Source organism: Tachypleus tridentatus, chromosome 4 (assembly GCF_004210375.1).
Source record: "Tachypleus tridentatus isolate NWPU-2018 chromosome 4, ASM421037v1, whole genome shotgun sequence".
NCBI classification, from domain to species: Eukaryota; Metazoa; Arthropoda; class Merostomata; order Xiphosura; family Limulidae; genus Tachypleus; species Tachypleus tridentatus.
Window position 1 is genome coordinate 37,181,072 of NC_134828.1, and position 22,311 is coordinate 37,203,382.

The 22,311-nt window shown below is 33.1% G+C and overlaps 1 protein-coding gene across 1 annotated transcript; it reads right to left on the reverse strand.

Annotated features, from left to right (window-relative positions):
• Positions 1 to 1,060: 1,060 nt before the first annotated feature.
• Positions 1,061 to 20,688, reverse strand: LOC143248308 (CCN family member 1-like). Its single transcript, XM_076496695.1, has 4 exons — positions 20,241 to 20,688; positions 17,000 to 17,227; positions 5,641 to 5,837; positions 1,061 to 1,351 (listed from the first exon to the last, which is right to left on the reverse strand). Exons 1-4 carry the CDS (start codon positions 20,374 to 20,376, stop codon positions 1,100 to 1,102), a joined length of 813 nt encoding a protein of 270 aa, XP_076352810.1. The 5' UTR covers positions 20,377 to 20,688; the 3' UTR covers positions 1,061 to 1,099.
• Between the last annotated feature and the right edge of the window lie 1,623 nt (positions 20,689 to 22,311).

Here is a 22,311-nt window from a genome sequence, read left to right on the forward strand (position 1 = left end):
CTTTTTTACCAACGAATAGTGGGATTGAGTGGTCACATTATAACGCCCCTACGACTGAAAGGGCGAACATGTTTGGTGCAATTGGGATTCGAATCCGCGCCCTCACGTTACGAATCGAACACCTAAACCCACCTGGCCATGCCGGGCCTTATTAGAACGAACAGACAGTCATCCTTCTTCAGTCGTTTGCAAAATTCTTTAATAATTAACCATGAAATAAAGATATAAAATTTATCTTATTTTAAATTATAATTCAACGCCTAACAGCGTGATTACTACATTTAATTATCTTATAAGTTACTTATAAGTTGTAGCTTATAAGTTAACTAACTTAGTTTCAAGGTATAAATTACAATATACTGAAAATCAAAGAATGAAAATTAATGGAGATAACTTACTAAATTATAAAATCAACGGATATAATTTATTAATTTACCATATAAACGGACATAGATTATCGAGTTATCACATCTATGGATATAATTTATTAATTTATCAAATCAACGGAGATAGATTACCGAGATATTAAATCAACGGATAAACTTATCGATTTGTCATTCTTTGGTTTTCGCAAATGGTAAATGACAACAGGGTCTATTGTTCATACGATTACTTACCACCAATATATACGTGCATAACAATGTTAATGTCACACCGACAAAGCTTTTTAAATTCAGTAAAAAATGTCCACAAATTATTTTCTCCCATTACGATGTTGTTTGTTTGAGAGTCCGACGCACGGGGTTGTTTAAAAGCATGGTGTATGTTTATTCTTACATGATTGTCTTATTTCCTGAACAATTCATCTTCAGAATTTTTTCAAGACAAACAAGAGTATTTTGTAGCATAATTTTCCACCAGCAAGGATTAAGATTCTTCATTTTGTTTAAAATAATGTGACGAAAATATGGCTAATTGACTTGTTTCTGACATGGTACAAATCACATGTCTTTACCAATTCATGTGCATCCATCCAGTCAGTAGTCAAACAGGTAAACTAGAATACTTTTATTTCTTCCTTTCCAAAATGTCTTTAAAATTTACTTTCTAAAATCACTGGTTCGAGAAATGTAGAATTTGGTTGAAAATAAATCCCTTCTCAACATTTAGAATGACATTCGCACTTAACAATAAACATCACAAATTTAGACACCATCTGCGTTCCCTCTTCTTCGCCATAGCATCGAAATGGAACGTTGACTGTGGTTGATAGTCTAGGAGTACAGCAAGTCTTGTCTGAGCATTCGCCACAAAACTTCGGACGATAGCGCTTTAGGCTAACGCAGTTGTGACCATCAGTCAGATATATGAAATCCAGATTCCGGACTGTAGCTCGACAGTGTTGATGATGCTTAGAGAAGAGAATGGATTAATAGTTAAAACACACTGTGTTAAATGAGACTGAAACTTGTAATTAAGAGTCCAAAAAGAGAATTTATAATATAATATTATATGTTAATGTGTTTTTCATTATCTGTACACTTCCATAAGGATGTAACATAACGGTTTTACTGTGTCATTCTCACGTATATCCCTCATTGGTTTATAGTTCAAGTAAATAAACCTGTTCACTCACCTAAATTTAATGAACATGGGAACATAATGAGATGTAAAAATAAAATATTCGTTAAGATATAATTTTACGATGTAGGTGTACAATATTTTACAAAACAGAACGTAACCTTACAAAGTTATGGACAAAATGAAATATAACATTAAAAACATATTTAATACGGACGTTTCAGAATTTTCTAAAATTCCTTCACCATCCCTTGTGGTAGATGTAAAGCTACCTATATTGGAAACGTCTCCTACAAATACGTGTACAGGGACACACGTAAGTTTCACCAAGAAGCGAATGTTATCTAAGTAATTCACTCGAGTCTGGTATCTGATTACACAGTGAGAATAACAACTACTACATACAGACTTCTAAAAAACTTTAAAAATTTTGACTCCAAAGCCACAGGTTACAAACTCTGTTAAAGAAAACTTCTTTATTTCCATGACACTAAATAATAATATAAACTCCTTTCTGTTGTCATTAATACAATAAATTCGGATTCTGAGTGTTTTTATTTGATATTTATTATTATTTTAAAGGTACAGTGTTCACACTTATGGTTTAACCTTTCTCTATAACAGTTTCTCTTAACAATGTTATTTATTAAACATAAGTATGTTGGACGTTTTATCGTGCATTCCATTATATTGTTACCTTTCAAATCTATTCTTTTTAAACTTCTGGTCCAATGCAAAAACTCGTTCAATGCTAATGTTGTTTTCTGTAGTTCAAATATTATGAACAAACGTTTCTGAGATACTAACGTTGATGATGAATTTTAAGGAAATTCCGAAACGCCCATATTAAAGAACTTTCTTGTTATTACAGCGTTTTTGATATTCATCATAAAACTTTGTTTTCTACCTAATGAATCAATGAAAAAAATATAAGTTCAAAGGCTTTTGAAATTACAAAATGTAATGCACAGAAATATTTAGATATATACATTTGATAACTATCCAATATCTGAGCAGAGCATTTCACATGTACAAAACAAAAACTTGTATAAAAGGCGAAACTCTGTTACGTAAAATTAGCAAATTAAACAACACAAATCTGGTAAGTATTTGATCCATGTTACTGCTTGTTTAAGTTGCAGTTAGAAAACCATTCGATACATTTCTGTAAAGGTAAATAAGATCACAACCTATATATCCCGACTGTAATTTTATTAACTCAATATTTCGCGATTCAGGAGAAATATTAAGCTAATAAAGTTACAGTATTTAGATACAGGTCATGATTTTTTTCACATTTATAGAAGTGTTTTACAATAAACTCCAGTTTGCGTTAAACAAATTAAGTATAATAACGTCACATAACCTAACTTCACTTTACACACGTCTTATCAGATTCTACTTACCAGCAGTCATTACTTCTTGTTTTGATTACAACTTTGAGCAACGTAGGACTTGAACTAAAGACTGGTCTTAACAAGCTGTGGATTAAAGGTCAACAAATTTAAAAAAAAAACTAAAAACAAATTAGAGAAAATTCCGATAGAAGTGAGATTCGCTGGGAAGGACAGCTGCTGACAGAGACAACGTCTAAAACAGTTACATTTCCAATCTCCCCCCTGTCTACATAGGCTTTTAATTTATCATTTTAAATCTAGTGGCTGTGGAAAGAGATTCGTTATTGAAATTATGAAATAAATCTGTAAAAAAACAGTAATATACTTGTTTCAGTTTTCAAACCATAGTTAAACCTTATTAGTAGAATTTTGTTTCATGCCATTCTTTTTGTTTACTATACATTATGAATAACTATTGATGCTATTCCCAAATAAACATGAATCTGTTATTTTTAGTGTATATCCAGATAAATTAGAATAGTGATATTTCAGCATTTGTAACAGTTCTGGCAACATCTTAGATTTGACAGAGTAATTCTGTTCTTTATATAGTATCAGTGCTCTAAACGTAATGTAAAATGTAGCGATACTTATTATACAATTAACTAAGAAACATTACAACCGAGCATAGCGTTTACATTACGTATGTAAACTAAATGTTTTTCGACATTAGATAAGTTAAGAACACGGGTGGTGTGTGAAACGTATATGTTTTTATATGTTTCTAGCTAGTTTCTTGTCAGTTGTTGAGCATAAAACTTCATACTAAGTTATCTATGCTGTGCTCCCTCATACTAAGTTATCTATGCTGTGCTCCCTCATACTAAGTTATCTATGCTGTACTCCCTCATACTACGTTATCTATGCTGTGCTCCCTCATACTACGTTATCTATGCTGTGCTCCCTCATACTACGTTATCTATGCTGTGCTCCCTCATACTACGTTATCTATGCTGTGCTCCCGCAAAAATCGAAAAATGCTTTTTAGCGTTGTACGCCCTCAGATTTACCGTTTGAGCAACTGTGGTAGGAAACTGAGTGCATTGTCAGAAAATAAAAGGCAAAATTATTTATTTAAAAAATGAAAGACCAAAATGAAAGAAAAGACAAAAGTAGCGATATCTGGACAAATTGCACGCGCAAAATAACTTCAATACTCAATTATAAAACCCATAAAAAAACTTTTAAAAATCAATAATATATTATGATGGACACAAATCCACGCCCCTATTTCTGTTTTTCACAGAAGCACGTTTTCAGCTTAAAATGCGATCGTCGGCTGTACATTTATAGACGTTTCCAGACGCTGAGATATGCAATTCTGAAATATAGTGCAATAGCGACTGATAAATATCAAGTATAAAAAAGTTCCTGTTCTAGTTATAACCACCAAAATGTTTATCTGGATGAGATAAAAAACATTAAGCGTTTTCTTTCAGACATTTCTTTATTTATTTTATGGGGTAAACCAAAAGAATAATTAATTGGCTTTAACGCAATCTGAAGGGACCAGTAAATAACTAAACGACGGCAGCGAAGTTACCAATTTCCACGTGCACGAAGCAGTGCATAAATCAATGGTTTATTTAAAAATAAAAACAACAAACGAATGCAGTCTACTCTCATTTACAGAAAGACTCTTTTTGAAAGGTTCAATGAAAATATTTTAATAATATTGCTTTATATCAGTGAGACCTATGACGATGGCGAATTAAAATCGTATGTAGACACTTTAAATTAGCTTATGAAGGTTTTGGACCCTAAATTGTGATTTGTTTCGGTTTTACTGTTCAGCATAACACAACACATGAGGTTGCAAAAGAATTGACAAAAGTCCTAACAATAATTACAGATTTATAAAGCTTATGTTACAAAAATGTTTCCCTGTTGGACAATAGAAGATCTCCGAATGTTGCAATTTAGTTCAGACACGCAGCAACCTATTTGCAATTGTCTTCATCAGATAGTAAAAAAGATTTATTTGTCTGTCCTCTTTTTATTTCTTTCGGTCTCTAGAGAATGATCATTACTTGATATACTGATTTGATCGTAACAGTGTTACACGACAATAAAAACTGTTCAAAAACAAATAAAAGAATTTTTATGCTATTTTGTCACATTTTATATCTCGCCTAATCCCATAATCATCTATAGCTGTTTGAAAACCTCATCAGTTTCTTCAACATATTTTTCTAAATTATCTTTTGCACCCAGATAGCTTGTGGATCTAAACCATTTGCTTTCTTACCTTTTGTTAAATACAATGTTATATAAAGGGCAACTTGTGCTCTGTCTACGGCGAATATTGAAGTCATAAGTCTTAATGTTATAATACCCCAAACCTACCATTGAGCTACACGGGAACAGAGTTTACTTGAATTGTTGGTTACATATTTTACAATAATGTTAGTGTTACACAAAATAAAATGTAGTATCATAAGATACTATGGAGAAAGGTGAAATTAGACATTTACTATATCTTTGTTTTTGTGGACATAGAATAAAGTGTATTGAACGTGTTACATATATTGATATTGAAACTTCTACTTACAAAATATAAAAACACGGTATTATCTAATTAGTTGCTTAATTTTGATAAATGCATACTCCACATTTTGTTTTTAATAATAAATAATTCTATCTTTTTGTTAATTGTTTGTACTATTTTTTAAAAAAATAAAGTATTGTAAAGACAGCAGAAAATCAGATGAGAATTACTCACCCGTCTACTGCGGTAACTGTGATTGGATACAACTTCAACAGTCTGGTAATTACAAGGTTTAATCTGGCAAAGACGAGTCTCGTTTCTCAGTTCACAATCGTCGTTGTCATTGGTCAATCTTCTGGATGAACCTGTGCCACAAGTTGCTGAACAAGGTGTCCAGTTAGTAGAATACCGGTTACACGTAATTTTGGCATCTGGAAATGTGCAGTGTCTGTATATTATACATGATGGTGTGAATTTTGTAAAATAACCTTTATTTAACAGATATATTTAGTAGCACTTCAGAAGTTAAAGTTAATTTCATTTTTGAAAATAAAAACATTACAATTTATTTATGTTCACGACAATAAAATTCACAATAAATTGTTGTTCTGCTCAATGCAAGTGCTGTATTGTTTAACACAGAACTACACAATGAGATGTCCGTTAGGGGTCCACAATTTCAAAGAAGAAATGTATAAGAAAATATGCTATTAGAAGAAACAAATTGTACGATGCTTCAGGAACACCCTCGTCGGATGTTATTGTATTACAGATTTTCTACCGATTAAATAAACTAATGCTAAGTATCATATTAGCAGATTATTTGAACCTGTAGTGCCTTTCTTTGGATGAGAAAAGGCTCAATAATACATCTGTTAATTACAATTAGGTCACAGCTTGATTTATTTGCATTCAATAAATTAAATGTTTATCCAGTAATCTTATTTATGTTAAGCATATCTAATAAAGTTACCTATTCAAATTACCTATTGTGTGAATGTTAACGTGTTAAGGTAAATTTTTTGTTTTATTATTTGTTAGGATAACATTAATTGAATTATTTGCAGGTTTACTTACCTTATCAACCATCATCATTTAATTTTCATTTTTATTGAATGCTCTAATATATTTGGAAAAACTTAAGCATAGGCACGTACGTAAGCTATTAAATATAAGCTACTGTAGTCTACTTTTTCAACCTCTTTAGAATTTATATTAAACTTCAACGATGCTAGTAAATAAGATGTTTTTTGATGTTTAAAGAACCGAACATTTCCTTTAATATAAAGAGAAAAGTAATTGTTCATATGATAGAAAAAATTATTATCTCGCGCATTTTATTAAGGCAAAAGACATAAGTGTGTACATAACAGATAACTTGTGGCTTGAACGTAAAGTTTTATAAATGAAGATGTATGCCAAACACTGTCACATCGTACAATATAATTTTGATAAATTATTATAAATGGTTCACATAAAAACAAGTTCAAAATTTTATGATCGACTATGTTTACCTACTTCATAACTGATGATGCTAGAAACAACTCCATGAAATTATGCAAATTTTGACCGTTAAGAAGCAATAAGTAATTGACTGAAAGCTAATTTGCTACAACGCAAATTCTTAAGACCTATATACATAAAATTAGAAACAACACAGAACTACTAGAAAAGAGAAACTCTTGGAAATTCTGCATCTTGTCATTCTGATAGCTTATTCAAGATTGGTTGGACAAACGAGACCAAACCTTGGGGCTCTATACAGAAAGTACAATATTTTAAGTTATTAAAAATGCGATAGGTTAAAACTGCTTTCATAATTTACTTCCTACACACTAAGTATTACACATGTAAAATTATATAACAAAACATAGTTTTAATGGAACGCTTAACCAATCGGCACATAAAGCATTAAATACAGATACGATATTTTTCAAGCCTATGATGAATAAAACAAATTAAAATATCAATCTTCAGAGAACAAGTGTGTGAATATTCACTTCTTCTAAAACTTTCTGTCGTATCTTTCACGAAGTATCAAAAATATATAACTTTCATTTTGTTTGTTGAGCAAGTTTAAATTCAAGCTTTTTGGTATTATTTTACACGTAAAGAGTGAAGTTTAAAAGCAATTTCTTGAGTATTTTCTTAAGTATCCATAGATACGTTGGATACTTCGTCTATCATTTTACCGGTTTGAAACTCAAACAAATATTGTTTGTTTGCGTGTTTTGGAGCAAAAACCACACTGGGCTATCTGCAGGAAATCGAATGTCGGATTTTAACGTTTTAAAGTGACGGTGGTATGTTCTGATAAAACTTCTATATAGATGTCTATTATGGACTTAAAAAATCACGTTACTTAAAAATTTTTATACTGATATAAGCGTATCAAAATATAGGTCACATATTTTATGACCAAACAGAAATATAAATATATTAAAACTCCATAATTTGTTTTTAAGGCTCTCTTGCTATTTGACTACGAAAAAGAGACAACGAAATATGCCTTATAGGATTAGTGCATCATTATATATACATTGTAAGTAGTTTCTGTGTGTGTCTCGGTCGTCATTAACTTAGGAATGTCAGGAAAGTGCCCTGTTTTAGGAGACATGTTATATAAATCCTCGAGAGGGAAAACAATAGAACTGATTTGACAATCAAGATGATAATTTTATGAGCCTCTAAAACTCTGCGGAAGTATTAACTAATTCTTCCAGTTGGAGAATTTGTAAACAAAAGAGACTGTACCAAAACAAGTTGGACATCAGGTAGCAAGTTCTTTGAAGATTAATAAACGTTGAATGGTATAGTAATAGCCAAATTATATCAACCACGAATCAGGGCCATTTACTTTTGACAAGAACAAGGAGTTACGAGAAATGAATTTTGGTAACAGCTTTTCTGTGTTAAACCACTAGTCTCAACTATCAACAGAGTGGTAAGGCAACAATGGTGTACAGATTATTGGGATTGGATTGTTCATCATTGTAGATACTTCGTGTGCTTAGATGAGTTTCGACACATGATTTTCTTTACAAATGAACGAAAGTCAAAGTTCGTAAACAACCACATAATGTTTAACTCAATAAGATGCTGTTGGTTTCTCTGTATAGTCGCATTACATTCTCTGAAGCATCTGCGGAGTGAATGTGCACCCTCTTATGTTCCATATTTATCCTCAAAGTGATGAATATTTTAAAACAACGATGCCACCAAACACTCTGACTTCATTATTAGTGGGGCCCGGCATGGCCAGGTTGGTTAAGGCGTTCGAATAATAATATGAGTGTCGCGGGTTCGAATCCCGGTCGCACCAAACATGCTCGCCCTTTCAGTCGTGGAGGCGTTATAAAGTGACGGTCAGTCCCACTATTCCTTCGTAAAAGAGTAGCCCAAGAGTTGGCGGTGGGTGGTGATGACTAGCTACCTTCCCTTTAATCTTACACTGCTAAATTAGGGACGGCTAGCACAGATAGCCCTAGTGTAGCTTTGTGCGAAATTCAAAACAAACAAACCAATCAAGTACTTTTTTATTTCAAATAAAAGTCTACAGGTGAGGCTTTTTGAGTGGGTTGTTATAATTTTGAACTGTATGAAAACATTCAAACCACTCATATGGTCACAACCAAGTAAATTTTCGTCTACAGTATGAAGTATTAAAAAGATATGCGAATATTTTGTTCATAATGAGAACATATATAGGATAGGATGGCACCTGTGTTTCAGTTCAAATTAGATTTTGCTTTTATACTATCAATGTTATTTTCATTATGTAATATTTGAAATATGATAATACTAATCCAGTTGCCAATACCTATTTTAGGATTCAAGCTAAATGTAGTGTGCAGCAAATACTTCGCTATGATGCTATTACATTTTGGTTTTGCTGATTCCGGATTTGGATGATGCCACGTCGGCATCTTTGAGCGATTCGAAACATTCAAGATGGCTACCAATACACAAATTTGACCATTTCTCTTCTGTATTTGAAATATCGCAACCAAATATGTAACTACATTTAGGCTTTTGAGTGTCATTATTTCACATTTACTATTAGATTGTTAGTGCAATGATCATAAATCCAATGTGGTGGCCAAAATGGCTGAAAAATTGGATTTGAAATCCATGTTCTTTAATATATTTGCAAATAATTATTGTTTTTTTTCCTAAGATTAATAAAATTATCAGTAGCAAAATGTATAATAATTACATTATGTTTAATTCTTGTACAAATGTAGGCTTAAAACTAATATTGGTTAATGTTTTCCTGCAGAAGGTCTACACTTAGGCCTATAATTTATAAAATCTGTCTATGGTTCAAGCTTTAGTTGTCAAAAAGTTGAGGTTGTATATTACACTGGTAAAATAGTTTAGATAGGCCTTTATTATTTAGTTGAAGTTCATATTATAAGCAGCAGTACGTTTTAAGCTAGCAATGTGCTAGGTTTAATCTTACCAATCTTACCAAGGTCAATCTTCAAAGTGACCTGAGAATATCATCATCATGTTTTTTGGTCATTTGCGAAAACTTAAAATCTGCCCTACGAATATCTTAGGCACAGTTGTATTTTGATGTTTGACTAGGCCTACAGTTCACAAGATTTCTGGAAACCTTTAAACCGATCTGTGAATATCATCTGACAAAGTGTTGATAAATCAAATCGCACGTTTAGAGAACAATCAGTTCTCTAAAGAAACTTCATCTAGGGTGTATCATTGCCAGAGACGACTTGCGACCAACTCATGAAGAAGTAGGTATTGCAATGATACGAAAAGTTGTAAACGTGGCTGTACAAGGCGCAAGGCGTATTACTTTGATTTCCAAAGATACGGATATAACTGTATTGTTGTGCCATCACTACTTCATCAACAATATCACCAGTACGCTTTTCATGGAACAAGCCCATGCACAGCATACAGCCGCTAACACTGGGTTAACAGCATGTAAACCCTCATATATTACAAAGTATATTTTGGCTAATCATGCCATTTCTGGATGTAATTCAACTACATACACGTGGGGAATAAAAAAACAACTGTAGGCGGACTACAGATTGGGTCATTTTATGCAGCCATAAATGAGATAATTATAGAAGCAACTACCTCTGTAGCCACATGCTTTGGAAGTAATCCAGCTTATACCAACATGTTTGACATACACTATAAACACTGGTAAAGAAAATTTCCAATAAAACAGTCAGGGTTAAATCGAAACTAAAGTCTCTTCCACTCACATCAGAAGTCTGTCTCTGTTGAAAATGTTAAGAGATCTTGTCTTCAGACAAGTGAATGGATCTTGATTCAACTGAGTTTGGATGAGAGCGGAACATATTGATTCGTGTTCTTGTAATCAGTTGAAAAGCTTATAGTTACACCTGAAATACTTTAGATAATTTGCTGTGAGTTCAACATTCAGGTGTAGCTGTGTAGCAAATCAGTTGTCTTACATTGCATTTTGCAAATATAATGAAAACAATTGCAGTTCCACTAACTGTTGGACTAAAACAGCAGAGAACAACACTGGTGCAAGTGATAAATACCTTGGAAACTACAGAGTAATTTACACAGAGTACTTATGTTAGTTAGTGGTAAGCATACAGTGATAAATAAATTTCAAAGTAGTTAAGATGTAAACAATTTACATTGCAAAATTGTCGCAATGCGTGTCGCTTAAATTGATAAGATAATTTGAAAACAGGTCACATAAAAGGGCCCTAAAAAAATATGATACTATGTATGTATATATATATATATATATATATTAGTTTGTTATAACTAAACACAAGCCGAAACAAAAATAAATAAAAAATATAAAACGCTGCACTATTTCGACATGTTCAGCAACGGAAACATCTATGAATATCAATGACATCGAAGCGACAGCACTTAGAAGGCGAAACGAACCGCAACATAAATATTATTATCAAAGAACATAACAGCTTCCATCACAAAGTTACGAACACAGCACAACAAATCAACATCCAGTTAATATTAGCAACTTTAACATATTATGTAACGAAAACGATATTAACAGAAAAAAATAATTATTTCCGAATTAAAATCTAATTTAAATCAAAACAAAGGTGTCGCTCTATATGTTCTCTAAATTCGAACAAAATACGGGCCCTACTTTCTAATATTTCATAAAAAAGACGAAAGTGTACGTGATGACGTCCACACAAGTACACGAAAGTTCGTTATAAAGCTATAAAAATAAATCAATCCACTATAAAGGTGAGTCCCTAGAGTTTTTTATATAAACAATACAGTTAATTTCTTCTCGTTACATTTTTAATTTATCTGTATATATTTATAATGGTGTAGTTTAGTAACAAAGTATTGGATAGAAGCTACTTATTCAACATTGAATACCAACGTGTGTTTATGCAGCCTTCCTTCAAGTTAGTATACTGTCAGCAGTTTTCGGCGTGTTTCACTAAAGATTATTCTGATGGAGTGATCACGCTGTGCTGAGTTTTTGGAGTGTATTGATACCAGTGATACTGTACACGAAACTAGCAAATAGGTATGTGAATACTTTAGAAGTTGAAAAGTTTCTTGTAGCTTTAAAGTCTTGTGATGAGTTTCGTGCGTGCCTGTTGAAAAATCCTTTTTAAGATATTAAATGCAGAATATCCAAGAACTTTACAAACTGGTATGAGAAAATAAGTCACATCTTCTTAAATAGCTTCAAAGCACATGCAGCGTTTCGTCTGATAAAATAAATTGTGAAATATAATAACATTGAGGTATGCAAAGTATTAACTACACCTCGTAAGCACTATTTGTATTTAAGAATGCATTGTCATATCACTGTAGATTCAACCGTGACGTTACGGAAAAATGTAAAACTTCTATATACGAGATTTTCGGTAATATTCCATCCAGTTTATGATAAGTTTTTTAAGAAAAGTTTTGAGAGCCATTTTTTAGGAAGAAAATAGCAACATGGTTAAATAATGTACAACCAGAAGACAAAGTATTTCAAACATATGAGCGTTCAATGTTATCTACGAAAGAAGCAAGACACATGGCAGAAGGTATAGAACACTAAGAAACTCTGAAACCAATCCCATAGTCAATACACAGTATTGCTCCCACACGTAAAACGAGGGATAGTTATAGTTTCGAAAGTGAATCGTATGTTGCTTTGTTTTTTGAGTTAAGCACAAAGATACATAATGGGCTATCTGTGCTCTGCCCACCACGGGAATCGAAACCAGGATTTTAGCGTTGTAAGTAAGCAGACATACCGCTGAATGAATCGTATAAGAATTAAAACATGGCGACAAGTCAAAAGTTCATAGATTTTCAGCTACAACGACAAATAAGCAGCAACTTCCATAAGAGGGCTAGCCAAAGAGAATGGATTGATGGGAATACCATTTCACTAAATATCTGTTAAGTTCTTCTAAACAGCTACAATGCACTTTTCAGCAATTGGTCCATTTTAATGTTGTCTTAAAAGTTGACGTCACCGTACGGTAAAGTATGTATGAAACGTTTGCCAAGATGGGCAAACTTATCTTACGGTTCTTTACAGAAACATGTTGCAATAGAAATTATGCTATTGGACTATAGTGTGTGTAATGATAGCCACTACAGTGATCACAATCGATGACAATGGAAGTAATTCCAAAGGTATCGGGGATTTCCAGCATAGATATTATAAAATCATTGGTAACTTTATGTGGTAAAGATCAAAACAAAATACGTCTATTGCCATTTGAAACAAACTGTTTTACTAGCTTCCCTTTCTTCTTCCAAATACTTTTCAAACAACCGCCATTCTTTCATTTTTAGGCAGCGTGACTTGAAACATGGTAGTATTACACTTCCCTGGTCTTTAGGCCTAGACACTATTTTACTTTTTCTTTTGATTTAAGCTTTCCTAAGGATTTTGTGAAATCGAATATCAAATAACTTAAAAATGCATAATTTTGGCTTCTGTACAGAATGAAGAATGGTACAAATATAAATTATGATGCGACAACATATTGGCTTGTAAAAAAATGGTTTTATATTTTGAGTCTTTTTATGGGGGTCAGGGCTCATGAAAAAGCATAATTTTGGAGGATTTATTCAAATAATTGGCCACATTTTGACCAATCTACGTAGGGTTACGTACAACGATGCTCTTCTACAGGTCACACACATTCACTAACACAAACGTTGTTTTGCTTATTTTTAATAATTATATGGGGTCAAGATACCACAAAAAACACAACTTTAAGTTGTTTTGTATTTTTCAATTTACTCCGATGTACTTTGAACAAGTTACGTAGGATTTAGTGCAAACATAATTTTTTTTACAGCTCCCATATACGTACAAACAATAGTGTGAAATATTTCCATTTTTGTTCATTTTAGGGTGTCTAAAGGTCACAAACAGTGTAACAGGTGTATAAACGTCACATTTTAAGAATTTTGGTTCATTATTTTTGCCATATTTCAAACAGTATAAGCAGCACGCAGTTGCTTTTTTCATATACCAAGCAGAAATGCAAACATTTTCCAGCGAGGAAAGCACAATTTGGGGTTTTCGTGAGCTATTAGTGTATATATTAATCAACTTGCAAGCTTTCTTCTTGCAAGTGATAGAGACAGTTTCGACTCTTCACAATTTGTTTGTACAAAAATGTTGACCTCTTTAGCTTAACATATGATACGTAAAACCATAAAATATACTTTTATAATTAGGCAAAAGAAGTAAGTTAATACAAATAGCTTTATTGAGTATTGTACTTACAGAAGTAAAAGCAACGAGTGTACTTTAACAACAGTACAACTAAAATAAATTGATACAAATATATGTATTGGTTTACTTAGATGAAAAACAAAATGTATTCTACATCAAAGCAGGTCAAGTAAATATATTACATTTAATGCTTTTCATAAAACCAAATGTATAAAGTGTTACTTTTACAACGAAGATTCATGACCAGCATTAGTGTATATATATATATATTTAATTTTCTATATACCTTAATATGTAAAGATATAGAATGTTATGTTTCGATAACTAAGGATAGTTATAACTAATGTTTTTTCATATAGTGATACTTTAAGTTTATGTCAGTTGCGATATATGGTATTTGGTGTTAGTAAAAACAACCTCTACACTGATTGGTCGCTACGTTTATCTAATTAAACTTACGTCAGTACATTTCCAACTTTTAATAATTACTTTTGATTATTATTTTATATCGAGGAAGGTTAATATAAACTCTACAAAATAAATCAAAAACAATTTCACCCATGTAATTCGTCCACAACAAAATATTGATGTGTTATATCACTACATGTTAACATTGAAAGCATAAAGAACACTAAATGTGTAGAAGTTCCTGGACAACTCGAGGCACTACTGCAATATTCTTATTGCTTCATTCTACTTAACGTCTCTAACGCTTCGTAATTATTTATTAAAGGGCCCGTCAAATTATTTATTTGAAGTGCCCATAACATAATGTTTTTTACAACTGCCACTACTGTCTTTTCATTCCTGTCACGTTTTCTGACAACTGAAGCATAGACCAAGAAATAGACATTCCTGGCTGAATGATCATATGAAATCATCAAATTTAAGTTCTTTGTTAAAAATTGACCGAGAGTTTCAGTTCTTTTATTAACAACTCAATAAGTTTATTAACTGTTACTTCCTGACTGCATTTAGATCAAATTTTTCTTACAGACGTTAAAAAACGATAATTCTTAAGACCACTCATAATATAGTTCTCTGAGATATCTTCCTTCACGACCGATACGTAAACAGACAAGTGTTGTAGGATGCTACGACTTTCTATTGCTGTTTAAACTATAGTATAGTTTGTAGTATTGTTAGATATAACTAAAGTAGTACGAACGTAACGGAGTCGAGAAGTTCGGTCAAATCTCAATGTTTGAGAAGACATGCGATTAACATTATATAAAAAAGGAAATCAGTTTATGACGCTTACATTACAGCAAAACTAGTCGGTAAAGCACAGTTTGTTCATATATGAGCGTATGAATTAATTATTAATTGTGAGCGTTTCTTTGTTTTTAAAATTTCGTGCAAAGCTACACTAAGGGTTATCTGCGCTAGCCTAATTTAGCAGTGTAAGACTAAAGGAAAGGCAGCTCTTGGGTTACTCTTTTACCAAGGAATAGTGGGATTGACCGTCACGTAATAACGCTCCCACGGCTGAAAGAGCGAGCATCTTTGGTGCGACGGGAATTCGAACCCTCTAATGGTGAGAGATATATGGCAAATCTAAAAACAAATTACGTTAACCAGAACAACCTTGTATCGTTTAGCTTTTCTGAGAATTTATACCGCATTTTCTGAAATTTACCAGATATAACGTTGTCCCTCAGTACCAGAACTCATATGGGCACGTTGCCTTATCAAAAGGTATTTGTAGGATAATAATTCGACAAAGAACACTGTTTTCATCGGTGCCCGAGAATATAAGTTTTCCATTATCTGAACGGTTCCTCAGAAATTAAATAACCAACTTATTTAGCTTCTTGATTCATCTTAAAACTAATAACATACCGTGAAAAACTGAGCAAACAATGAATCAAAAACTTCATTTACTATGAAGGACGTTGCATAACTAAATTACTATCAAAATGCAAAGAAATAAGACAAAATAAAATAAAACATGTAATGTCAATTAGGTAATTGTTTGTTTTGTTTTTGATTTCGCGGAAAACTACACAAGGGCTATCCCCGCTAGCCGTCCCTAATTTAGCAGTGCAAGGCTAAAGGGAAGGCAGCTAGCCATCACCACCCACTGCCAACCCTTGGGCTATTCTTTTACCAACGAATAGTGGGATTGACCGCAAATTATAACGCCAATACGGCTGAAAGGGCGAGAATGTTTGTTGTGACAGGATTCGAATCCACGACTGTCAGATTACGACTCGAGTGCCTTAACAACCTTAACCACTGGTCTCAGTTGGGTAAAGATAGACAGAATACAGGTGTCTACCTGTGCAAATAGTGCCAGTTTAATTGTTAATAAAACTTAGTTTCCCCACGAATTTTTTATACTACATTAAACACGTTTAGCAGTATTATTGGACAATGGAAACTAGTTTTGATAACACTAGAAATACACATACAAATTTATTATTATATAGGAATCTAGCTATATTTAAGGATGAAGCTTATTTTTTACAGAATCACGCTAATAAATACCCCATACTAATATCATTAAAAATATAAGTATTTAGGTATTTGGGGACCTGGAATGATCAGGTGCTAGTGTGATCTCTTCCTCCCCACAGAACTATCGCTAATATTGACCTTTTGTTTGGTTATTAGATAAATTATTTCGGTATCTTTTGGTTTTCTGTTCCTACTTTCCTTTTAAGGGCCACATGCTTTCATTTTGTCTAACAATGATATTAGTTAGTATGGTTATTGTAACTGTGTACTTGTGTTCTGAGAAATTCGTGTTTATGAACTTAAACTAATTGTAATATATGAGAAAGTAAACATGTAAAGTGTAGAATAGCGAATTTTATTAATAATTTAGTACAGCACTTTGAATTTCGAGAGTTTCGTAAAATATGGATATGATTTCCTGCAACTTACGTTTCAATACGCTTGACTCACACTGCCACTCTCGGCAGCAGGCACCTGGCACCTGCACGAGCTGTGCGTTGTGACACTTGGCCGAAGGACGGAAGTTTTCTAAAGGACAAAGTGACACACAGCCATAAGTTCCATTTTGACAGGTGCACTGAGTCTTACAGTCCAGCTTGAAGGAATCACCATCTCTGTATTTGTTTCCTGCCACATAACAACTCATTCCTTTCTTTGCTGCACGAAATAAATATAACATTATAAATATGTTTCAAATAACACAAAAATCAAAAGCCTTGACAAACACTGGCTAATTAGAGATAAATCTAATGCAATGTTAAAACACTTAACTTACGAACTTGAAGATACGTATTTGTGAGAAAATATTATAATATGAAAAAAGGTAGAAATAAAAAAGGACATTCTCTTATGAAAAATAAAGCTGCCAATTTTTAGAACTAATTCCAAAACAGGAACAAATTACCATTAAATAAACGTAGAACTAATATTCTGAGCAATCAGCTTGTTGTAAAACAACGTACAATGAACTTGTATAACTAGAATATTGAGCAAATTAATATCGAAAGTTAAAGATTATATTAAAATATTTAATCTTCACTTCGTCGATATAATACACGCCGGTCATGCTCTACTTGTCTGTTGTATATTTTGACAATAGTTTTTATAACGTATTTTTCATTGCAAAATATTTCCATGCTCAAAGATCACTTCTCCTCCCTGCTGCTTTCCATAAGGCATTTATTGTACCTGGACAACGGTTTCCTACTTCCCGTTTAAAAAATCCTATTGCAAAGAAATCGATATGTGGTGTGTCCAACGATTTGACCGGTATGTCTTTGTACATAATAAAAAGAATGTTAGTTTTATTTTCTGGAAACTTGAAAGCAATTTGTGTAGATGTGACTTGTGTAGATTTATCAAAGGTAGATCTTTTTTCAGTATGTTGTGCATTGTTGTTAGTGGCGCATAGACAGCTGTAACTACTAATCTTTATGTTCGTTCATTCTCATCTTTTACAAGACGCCGCACGTTTTTTATCACGACTGATGTACTACTTGTGGGCCTCTTTCTGGATAGTTATAGTGTACTGAGTTAAGTCGTGTTCCTTTGTTTTTCAATGCTATTAAGTACAACAGGATCAATCCCCTTTCAAAATTCTATATCCCTAATATTCATTAACTCACATGGCCATTTCCAAAACCGATCAATTTTTAGTGGCTTTATACTGCCTACATAACACGAGCATGTAGAACTGATGCATGCCGATTCACCACGACTTTATGTTTCAGTGGTTCGCACGTGACCAACTGATTTTTCGCTCTTAAAACAGTTTTAATAAAACGAACTCATTCTTTTTTATACGATAAGAAGCAGAACATTGTTATTCCTGGGGCTCCAAAACTGTAAAAAACACAGTTGTGTGATACAGCAAAGAGCATAAGATCAAAGTTAATATGTTAGCCTGTAAAGAGAGGAAAAAAATCATAAGTTTCAATTGTCGGATATAACGTTATATTTTGTAACAAAATCATAAAATAAAATGGAAAATGTGAAACCTTGGTTACGTAAAACATTATCACTTGAAACAACAATCACAACTTCTGTAACTTGAAACAAACTGTAGATAGATAACTTAGGGACAAATAAACTGACCGTTTTGGGGTGCAATCATTTGATTGAAACTAAGTTCAAAATCTTAAAAACTAACAACAACGGTGAAACAGTTGTCTTTAGGCAAGAAAGAAAAGTTTAAAAGATTTATAAGTGCGTATGTGGTAGAGTGTGAATCTATAACACACTTCGGCTGCACAGTTTTCTTTCTGTTGATACGAGAAGAAATAAAAAAAAATGCAAAAATATTCCAATTCATTTACAACTCTGGTGTAAAACTGAAAGTATCATTTTATACAGCGTTCCTGCGTGGAGAGTTTTGCGAACCAAATTATGATTAGTTCTACAGTATGGAAGTTCACCTGAAAACTTTCAGTTAAAGTAAGTGATAACTATCGAATAGCATTTGTATAACAGCAGACAAGTTTGATGTTAGTAGCAAATAATTTAATTTAATTAAAATTAATGTATGTGAAGGGAAACCTCACGAGTAATTAATTACAAATTAAGTTTTAGTAACATATCTTTCCAATTCGTACTGGTAAATTAATTTTATCACCGTTGTTATTGTATACGTTGTTTATTAACATACATTCTTTCTACAACCAGCATCCCCACTCTAGTACACCGGTATGTACACCGGATTCACAACACTCAAGTAAGGGGTTCGATTCCCCGCGGTGGTCTCAGCAGATAGTCCAATGTAGCATTTTGCTATGAGAAAAACACACTCTACAATCCACATTAAATGCTGGATTCAGCTGCTAGGATTAACGTGTCTTGCTAAATTATTATTGAACTATTTAATTTACTATAAAATCAATAAGACAGAGAAAAAATTAATTAGAATTGTGTATATTTTTCTAAATGTCCTTGCTCAGTTGTGTAATCTAAAATTAGACAACTCATTCGAACATTCTTTCAATGTTTACTTGTATAATAATTTTTGCTAAAACGTATTTTTTCCAAAAAATATACTTCTTTGTATCGGTTAAACGTTGTGTTGTGTTTTTCTTATAGCAAGGCCACATCGGGCTATACTGCTGAGCCTACCGACGGGAAGCGAACCCCTGATTGGAGCATTGCAAATCCGAAGACTTACCGCTGGATTAGCAAGGAGCAGCTAAACGTTTCCATGAAGTTTTGTTTTTTCAGTAACATAACATCAAACAAATGACAACGTTAATCGAATAGTGTGAATGATTCCTAGCAAATACATATAGTATTATTGTATTTACCTTTCGTGACATGAATCATGTTCCGTTGCAGCAAAATTGAGCTCTGCACTTTGGGAGGCGTGAGTGAGTGATAAGAGTTATTGTCAAATTCCACTAATTGATTGAAATATTTCAAAAGCTGGCGGTAAGCGAGGAGCAGCTGGCGCTTAGCGCAAATATGAGAGACAAAAGCTATGAAAGGCCACATCAATTTCTGAATAATATTTTTTACTAAGACCAGCTTCTAACAATATATATATTTGTATAGCTTGGCGCAAATGACCGAAACAAAAAAAAACAACAACTTATGAGAGGCCATAGCAGTTTCTTGATAATATTTTCCACTAAGAAAATCGATGTATTTTCTGGAATAAAAAGATAAAGTTTGTAAGAAATTTTACCTCTACAGATACCATGGTCTGCAGATGGCGATGGATAAACGCACTCTAACTGCCTCGTGATGTCACATAGTTGAATTACACCACACAATTCCCCTTGCTGACGAGCACAGATTGAACAGCAGCCACATCCGTCCATGACGACTGGAACGCCCTCTGGACAGAATGCCAAGTTTCGCTCACATTGGCAGGGATAGGCGCACGAGTTTTGTACCTGTTTGGATTTCAATGAACATAAGAGAAATTTTGTTTAAATGCTTGTTGAAGTTTAACACATAAAACAATTAATTATTCCGACTTCAATAGGTATATATATTTTTAGTAATTTCTAGACAATTGAGCAAACGGTTCGTTTATTGTTAACGGCGAAGCTAATATTGAGCTACCTATCTGTCGTTGGTATTGAAACCCTATTTTTAGCAGTATACGTTATTTGAGAGCTCAACAAAAGAAAAATTAAAACACATTTTTAACATTATCATATGAAAGCATATCAAAATAAAAATAATTAAGTCTAATTATTTGTTGTTTCTTTTGAATTTTGTGCAAAGTTGCACGACAACTATTAGTGGGATTGATTGTCACATTATAATATCCCCACGGCTAAAAGGGCGAGCATGTTTGGTGTGACGGGGATTCGGACTGCTATCCACGGATTACGAGTCGAATGCCTTAACCACCTGGCAATGTCGAATTAAATATATTGCAAAAACACTTTTATAAGTAAATTACTTATAACGTATATATGATATTAACTATTCTCACATTGATCTACTAAACAAACAGCGGTAAGTCATAGGGTTTGTATAACTAAAATTCAGGTTTTGATACCAGAGGTGATGAGATCACAGATACCCAATTCCGTAATTTTTCACCTAACAGAAAATAAACCAATAGCTCTTTTACGCTCTAATTATTTGCATACATTTGTATATACATACAGACAGTAAAAAAAACAGAAGTTTGATACTTTGAAAACTACCATACAAACTACACACCAAGGATGTAAAGGTGAATTTTTATTCTCTTCTTCACCACCCCTTAGTTATTTTCTACCTGTTATACCACAGGTTTAATTTCAGTAAAATGATACACAAAGAGAATACATTTTTAAAAGGGCAGGAATCTATAAGATGAGAATTTCACATTTCATCGAATTTATTCATCTAATACATGTTATCACCTTTCCCCAGAGATGTTTAGTATCACAAAATCACAAGTTGCCTGTAGTGTTGTCCATAGATTACCATTTTGTGTTATCCAGGCGTTCATGTTCCACCTTTAGTCACTATGAGGTTGTTGTAACGTCCTGAACACATTCGTATAGTAAGGTAAACCTGTATTCATTATGCTGCTTGAATCTCAGGAAGCACGTGTGTGTTTTCTTATAGCAAAGCCGTAACGTGCTATCTGCTGATCCCACCGAGGGGAATCGAGCCCCTGTGTTGACCGTTGTAAATCCGTGGACTTACCACTGTACCGGCAAGGGGAGGAAGCATGTGACTGATACTAATTGCTCAGAGCACTTCACTAGCCTTGCACTTGTATGACACAGGCAAGATCAGGCTAGTATAGAAGTGTCACTCTCTAAGTGTCGTGGTGAATCAAGAGAGAAAAACTTACTTAAAGCATGGAAGGACTGAATCTTCCTACGAATAAAAATGCCCTTGTCGTTATTCACCCACATGTGGTATAGACCATCTTAAAAAAATAAATGTTATTTTGTGTATGGTATTGTGTGTTTTGTGTATGGTACTGCCTGTTTTTCTCGGTATGTGCTGAACGTCATTGACTAAATACAACTGCGAAAAATCTAAAGCCATATTACCTGTATTAGCATTTTCCCAACTCAGTTGTTTTCATGCTAATCTATTGAATTATACAATATGTTGTAGTGTTGTAATGTGTTTTTCTTTCCTTAGTTCAATCAGTAGAATCAATTTCAGTACTCCTGATTCTACTATAAATTACACATTTAAACTAGCGTCGTTGCAATGCCTGGACCGGTGACGACGGCCTTGATTTTTAACAAGCCTTAAAAGACTGGATTCCTTTGTAGAATACAGGTTACATC

Coding starts and splice junctions, on each gene's coding strand:
- LOC143248308 (XM_076496695.1), bottom strand. CDS start 20,376: ATGGACGGATGTGGCTGCTGTTCAATCTGTGCTCGTCAGCAAGGGGAA. Junction 17,228..20,240: donor AGACCATGGTATCTGTAGAG/GTAAAATTTCTT, acceptor TATTTCGTGCAG/CAAAGAAAGGAATGAGTTGT. Junction 5,838..16,999: donor TGAGTCAAGCGTATTGAAAC/GTAAGTTGCAGG, acceptor GCACATTTCCAG/ATGCCAAAATTACGTGTAAC.